Here is a 7,590-nt window from a genome sequence, read left to right as displayed (position 1 = left end):
GATGTCACTTACACTACTCTACTATTAAGGAGATCTCCTACGTGTATGCGTGACGACGCATTAGATGATTGATATGCATTGATATCTGTCATGAGTTGCATGTATTGCATGATTGTTATGATGATGAAGTGTATGGTGTTTGACTTCATGTTTGATGAATGAATGATTTGATTGAGATGGAAGTTCCTTTGGGACTTGAGTTGGATGCATGTGTAGTATAGATTTTATTATGTACTTGTATGATTGATTTTTAAACTCTAGCTTACCCTTCTGTTTCCATGTAGTGGGACTGTAATGATCATACTTGGTATGGGAGCATGTCAGGGATAGCTTGGAGTTGAGATTAGGGGTGTTCATGGATCGGTTTTTTCAAAAAACCGATCCAAACCGAACCGAACCGTTTTATAAAAGTGGATCGGTTAACCGATCCATTTTTTATAAAGTGGAACGGTTTGGTTTTTTTAAAATATGGATCGATTTTTTTGAAATTGGATCGGTTCGGTGCGGTGCAGTTATCCACTTTTTTACTCATATATGGATCGGTTTTTTTAGAAAACCAAACCGAACCGAACCGATCCACTTTGTAAAAATGGATCGGATAACTGAACCGGTTTTATAAAATGGTTCAGTTCGAATTTTTTTTAAAAATGGATCGGATTTTTCAATATGGATCGGATCGGTTATGGATCGGTTCGGATCAATTTGGATTTTTTGCACACCCCTAGTTGAGATAACCGCTGCGAGACGGGGAGTTTGATCCTCGTGTTAGAGTTACCATTTTGGGTAACGATTTTATTTGTGTTTGACCGACACTAGGAAATATTATTTTTGGGATGACTGTACATATATGGTGTTCTATTTTGTATACAGAAACTTATTTATTTTATTCTTACCGATACCTGTATGTATGAGTTATCCAGCTTAATATTTTTCTTAATTTACTAGTAGTAGTGCGATTCCACTAAGTGTAGAGATCATGGCAGGTCATTACAGTGAGTCTTTTTTACTTGTATATATTATTTAACATATTTAACTTTAATGAACGTGAGATTCACTTCATATTTAAATTCCATCAAACTGTATCATTCAATATCAATTTCAATTTATTATTTTATTAATTAATTTCCACAAAAATATATAATTGATATAATGTCTATATTACTCATTAATAAACTTTTTAGATCCAGTGTACTGAAACTAATATTGTTTATAACAAATGCTAGTTAGATTCTATAAATATAAAGCATGAATCTTGGATAATATTTCTTGATACAGTAAAATAAATATAAAATCTATATATACTGTACCAAAAATTAAAGTTATATAAAAAACTATACACTCTGAAGATTTTTGTTTATGTTTCTCGATCTTTGATACTGAACATATGTATAAAGTTTAATTGGACAAAAAAAAAGGATTTACATAGTTTGATCGAATTCAAAAAACTAAGGCCTAACCTTAAATTGAAATTGAAACATTTCTTTTTAGTGTGTGGGGGGTTGCTGCTTTCAAAATATTCATTTTGTATTGCATATCACCCAGGGATCGAACATAACATAAAAGTTGTATTACAAATTAATTTTCTATATTGTACTATCCTTCACTTAAAGAGAATAAAAAATTGAAGAGAGAAGAAAAAAAAAAAAAAAGACTAGCCAGCTATATATTAATGTATTAAACCCGTATTATATAGCCATCTTCTGGCTGTAGAAAAGGACTGCACAAGTGGCGAGGCGAGGTAGGCAAGCGCAACGTGACAGTGTGACACTGATGCACGATTTAATAATTTAATAAAACAAAATCTTATTATTTACCCACGTCATTGTATTTAATTTTTATTTTAATTTTCTGTCTCTAACTCCTATCTCTAAATCCTATCTTTCTAATCATAAATTATCACGTCATTATATTTAATTTTTATTTTAATTTTTAAAGAGAGAGACAAGAAAATAATGAGCGAAGAAGGTCCTCCAAAGCTATACACCAACAAGCCCCGAAAAGGTTTGTTTTTTGCTAAGAAAAATTGTGCAAAATCAAATCAAACCAAACTCTTATTTTGATTTAAGGTTTATGTCTTTCGTAACAGCGCAACTCAAGCATGCTCGAGGGCAACAGAAATCCAACGGCTTCTCCTCGCCGACGGCGACGGTCACCCACGGCCCAGCCACTGCTCCGCCGCCTTTGCCGGAAATGTTGTTGCCAACCACTGTTACGGTACTCAAGTCCCTTTTTCTCTGTCGGTGCTCAGTTATGGTAGGTACATATGCTTTCTTCTTCTTTTGGTAAAGAAAAAACTGTAACAAATTTGTTACACCTTTTAAAATTTAAAATAAAAATTAAATGTAATGACGTGGCAATTTATGATTGGAGGGATAGGGTTTGAAGACAGGAGTTGAAGATAGAAGATTTTCATCCTTCCTACATATACTTAAGAAATAAAAAAAAATTCACACCGCAACGCAACCCGGCCTCCTTCATTTCTGTCATAGACTCTATTTTCTATTTATATTTTAAAAAGTCAGCCAATAATATTTACCCAGTTGTATTCGTACCATTTTCATGCAAATAGTATTCATAAAATACAACACTGTTGTTTACATGTTTAATAATTAATATCAAGCATGTTAAGAGAATGAGTAGTGTTTAGCACATCTTTAATGGAAGCAACTCATTTAAGTTGTATTATGCGTTAAAAAATGAAAAAAGTGATTTTGAGTGTGCCATGTTAGCATTAAGTAACTCAAACACAAATTTACTCTAATGATAATAAACTTTAAGATATTTAACTTTTAAAACTTTTTTTCTAATCATTTATGAACTAAATTTAAATTTTTATTAAAAAGAATAATTACACTATAATGAAAAAAAATAAAATACGAGAAAAAATACATAATAAGTAGATATTAAAAATAAAATAAAATAATAATAAATACATAAATATTATATAAAATTAATTTTTATCATTATTATTTTCGAAACGTTTCTAAATATGTTCAATAAAATTTGTTTGAAATCTGGTAAAGAACGTTAGCTTGAAGAAGCAACTCTTTTTTTTTCAAGCAACTCATATTACCACATCAGAATCCTCCAATAACAAGAAATCGAAGCTTAAGTTACTTAACAGGACAAGCAACTCCCAGGAGTTGCTCTCATTTTCTTGAAATTTTGTATCTTAGTTTAAGGCTGTTCTTTTGCAACGGTAACGGCGTTCGCAATGCGTCTGGAGATTGTGGCGGGGCAGTGACAGCTGCATTGTCTACTTAAATTAGTTGCAAGTATATATAAGAAAACAATTCATTACAGATTCTTAATTAAGAATTTATTTAATCTATTGTGATACTGTGAATTCAATGATGGGGCAATAAGAATAAATTATTAGATATTTTATAACCATCTGTTATTTAATATTTACGATCTCATCAAATAATATCCTTATTTCACTTGCATTTAAATTTACAAGAAAAAAAATTAGCCACACTTGATTACCAAACTAGTTAAAAATATACATGTAGAGGCCCGTATTAGACCATCTCTGATAATTTGTCGGCAAACAAGAGATTATTATTCCATTTGTATTATTACAGAGAACAAAGTTACGAACGCGTAAATAAATGATGCAAAAACAGTAACATAAAATTCATTCTCAAACTGAGTATAGAAGACAAGTCATCCCACCCTTTTTTTTTTATTTTTCACCAAAAATATGCCAACAGCCAACCCATACCATACTGAATCCTTTGCGAGAAATAGAATCTTTGTAAGATGCCGAATGTCATTATTTGCTTAATTAATTTGAAGTGATGATGATGGGAGAAGAACAGTCATACAAGAAAAGAAGCCAAGCGTTTGATCATTGCCTTAGCAAGATCAGTTTCAGGCTTGAACATCTGGAAAGCATGCGCCTCATCGCCAGCATCGAACAGTTCAACTTCACCTTTCCACCCACTTTTCTTAACGCTCTCGTAATACAGAATATCCCTGTCTCTAAACTCGTCCTTCCCAGTAATAGTAACAAGCAACTTAGAGCACCCAAGTGTGGCCAAAGAGGGTGCCCCGGGAACACAAGGGTTAATACTCGGGTTATCGATTCCACCAGCTGCATCGGGATACACGAAGCTCCACACCTTAATGGCCAAACTCTGGTGGTGCTCTTCAACGGGCTCTGACCCAATGGGCTTGGAGCCCCAGAAGAAGGGACAGCAGAGTAATCCACCTAATATTTGGAGATCTCCATGCAGAGTCTCTGTGCCTGCACGTATCAGCAAGTTGTGTGCAATGTTAGCGCCGTTGGTGTCACCTCCTACGTAGAGTTTGGTGAAGTCAGCGTGGTTGACCAACCATGGCTCGGGGTTGGTGGCACTGGCACTGTTGGCGGCATGGGAAGCAATCCACTGTAGCGCGGTCCAGCCATCTTGGTAGGCCGCGGGAAGAGGGTGGTGTGGGAGGAGTCTGAAGTCAATGGAGATGGCTATTATGTTTGCTTCGGAGGCTAAGATGTTGAGATAACGATGGACGTAAAAGGAAAAAGCAGATTCAACGCAGAAAGCGCCACCGTGGAAGTAAACGAAGATGGGAAGTTTGTGGGTGGAGTTTTTGTGGGACTTTGGAAGGAATATGCGAGCAGAGAGAAAAGGGTTGTCTGCGATGACGATGTCTTTGGATGAGACTCCTGTTTCGGGGTCTTCAAGGGAGGGTGGCACGTTTGGAGAACTTAAGAGACGGTCCACGGAACCATCGCTGTAGACTCTTATAAGTGGAAGAAGCTCTTTCACTACCACCTTTTCGGTTGCCATTGAAGAGAGAATAAAATAGTGGAAATAGAGAGGATGAACGGAATTAAAGGAAAGTTCAGTTTTGTGCTCAGAGAAGTGAGTTCTGCTCCTTGTTAAATACACGTAATGCTGTGAGACCTAACCTCTTTTATTCGTTGAATATTAATTTGAGAGATTAAAATAAATAAATAATCAAAGGTGATGGGATTGGGATGCATATGAAAGATAAACCAAGTTGGGATGAGGATGATTGTCAAAGCTTGTGTCTTTATCGTCGGCATGTTGTTAGCATAGTTCTACTTTGTGTTTGTGTGTTATTTTAATGTTTGTTGAAACTTACAGCTAGCTATTTTAAATAAAGTCGTATCGAATAAATAGCCATCTACACGTTGAAATGTATCTCACAAAGGGGAGTAGGTGGGTGAGTACCTGAGTGGAATATTGACATTGTGATCTAAGGATTCAGTAACGTCCACGGTCGGGGCTGAATAACAGTCCACATTTTGAACATTCTTTTATTTATTTGTATAACTTTTTTCTATATTAAAAAACTGGAAATAAATAAATTATACCAAAAAATATTTTCATACTAATTAAAATTTACACTAATTTTTTTAACATCAATTGTATATTACGTCCGATCCTTTTTATAAATAATAAATTATAGTGTACCGGAAGGGTCCTATCGGCCACGTGGACCGATATGTGATGTCCTATCGGACTTCGACACAATTTTCGGCACGACCTCGGCTCGGCAGAAGGCCGAAAACTAAGGACAACCCAACCCTTTTTCTATCGGCACGGCCAAAGGCCGAGAACGAAGAGGTTGTCTCGACCTTTTCCTATTGGCTCGGCTAAGGCCGACAGAGCCAGACAGTAGTTAGGACGATGATCATGATTAACAAGGGGAAGCACGCGATTAAGGCCACGTGGATCGACACGTCATGTCCTATCAGATATTGACGCAGTTTGGACACTACTTCGGCTCGGTAAGGGGCCGAGAACCATGGAGAATTCAACCCTCTTCCTATCGGTTCGACCAGAGAGGTTGTCTCGGTCGTGCCCTGTCGGTTCGGCCAGAGGTTGTCTCGGCCGTTCTCTATCGGCTCGGCCAAAGAGGTTGTCTCGGCCGTGCCCTGTCGGCTCGGCCAAGGACCAATAGAGAATAGTTAGGATGATAATCATGGTTAACGAAAGACAACACGCAATTAAGGCGTAACCAACCGATTAACATCGTATTACCTAATTCGGTAAATGTCAGAGAAGGCCCACCTCGCTCAGGCCCATGACAGGTAGTATAAATAAGTCACATGAAACGAGGTATGTCACTGTTCATTTATTACTCTCAAGAATTATGCTTGTCCTGACTTGAGCGTCAGAGTGCCTTTTGCAGGTACCTCCCCCCTCTAAAGCATCAACTCGAAGCTCTCGTTCGGCCCTCCAGTTACTAGAAGAGTACGAGTGTGCCCTTAGACAGGTATAGTTTCTAAATATTTATTTGTTTCTTACTTAACAACCTTTATACGTTCAAAGTCGTTCTTTCTTTCTTTTCCCGTTAATTAAAAGGTTTGCATTCAAGTGATGAAAATAAAAAAAGTTATCATTTAAAAAATGGATAATGAAGAAAACTAGCTCTGCTAGGGTTTCAGAGGAAGACGACTTTGCTAGTGACAATCCTATCATCCAGAGTACTAAGAAGGTTAAAACGAAAGAATCTAGTGAGCCTGACTCTGCCATGGAGGATGCTCGCATGGAGGAACCGGTGGAAGGGGCTGCCATGCGAAAAGACCCGTCTAAATCTTATTTAGAAAGTCTTCTATCGCCTGATGGAGGGAAGATTTTCACCGATCTCAATAGTTTAATGAAAGAGATGGTGTGCCCGGAGGAAGCAATCTATAATGATAAAGATGATTCAATAGAGGATGAGGGGGAACTAGACTCGTGTCCCACTATCCCTGTCACGCAGGAGGAATTTGAAGATTGGTGTTCTCCGTGGAAAAATTCCTTAGTAATCAACGTGCTTGGGAAACGCGTAGCGTACAAAATGCTGGACAATAAAGTTCAACGTGAATGGGCAAAATCTATGATTGTCCGCTTAATCGATCTGTCTCAAGATTTTTACCTTGTGCAATTTTCAGCTGAAGATGATTACAAGCATGCCTTGTATGAAGGGCCATGGATGATTGCAGATCATTACATTGTTGTTCAGAGGTAGAGACCTTTCTTCACGCTCACAGCGACTAAAACACGCAAAATCGCGGCTTGGATTCGCATTCCAGGGCTACCTATTGAGCTGTTCAATGACCGCTTTATTTGGCGTGTAGATAGCAAGTTGGGAACAATGCTTAAAATTGATAAGCTAACCTCTATCGAAACTCGTGGAAGATTCGCCAGGATATGCGTGGAGATTGATCTCAAGAAGAAGCTGGTCTCGCATATTAATGTTCTTGGGCATATCCTCCACTTGGAATATGAAGGGCTTCACTCTATCTGTTTTCATTGCGGAAAATATGGTCATAAACAAACCCTATGCACTGAACTCATGGTGAAGGAGGTTGATGGTAATATGACTGCAAATAATCATGAAGCATCCATGAAGGTGGGCACTGTCGACGTTCCAAAAATGGCTGGAGAAACTAACCCAAATCAGGATCGACAAGATTCAAATCAAGATCAGTCAAATCTGGGATGTTTGGATTCAGTAGACCAATATGGTCCTTGGATGATAGTTAAACGTAACAATAAAACTGCAAGAAACCGGCCGCAAAATCTGGGAAAGGATAAAGCTAGAGATTTGGGTCTTGACAATCGCACCAAA

The 7,590-nt window shown here is 37.4% G+C and overlaps 1 protein-coding gene and 1 long non-coding RNA gene across 2 annotated transcripts; one reads left to right on the top strand and one right to left on the bottom strand.

Annotated features, from left to right (window-relative positions):
- The first annotated feature begins 1,528 nt into the window (after nt 1-1,528).
- LOC114915987 (uncharacterized) lies at nt 1,529-2,554 on the top strand. The gene is made up of 2 exons (XR_014430604.1): nt 1,529-2,001; nt 2,087-2,554. It is a non-coding gene; the product is annotated as an uncharacterized LOC114915987 (long non-coding RNA).
- A 985-nt stretch (nt 2,555-3,539) lies between these two features.
- On the bottom strand, nt 3,540-4,896 carry LOC109801193 (2-hydroxyisoflavanone dehydratase). Its single transcript, XM_020362203.3, has one exon. It carries the CDS (start codon nt 4,791-4,793, stop codon nt 3,822-3,824), a length of 972 nt encoding a protein of 323 aa, XP_020217792.3. The 5' UTR covers nt 4,794-4,896; the 3' UTR covers nt 3,540-3,821.
- Nucleotides 4,897-7,590: the final 2,694 nt, after the last annotated feature.

This window comes from Cajanus cajan, chromosome 11, assembly GCF_000230855.2.
Source record: "Cajanus cajan strain Asha chromosome 11, NIPB_CcT2T_4, whole genome shotgun sequence".
In the NCBI taxonomy this organism is placed as follows: domain Eukaryota; kingdom Viridiplantae; phylum Streptophyta; class Magnoliopsida; order Fabales; family Fabaceae; genus Cajanus; species Cajanus cajan.
This window is presented reverse-complemented; position numbering and strand designations above follow the sequence as displayed.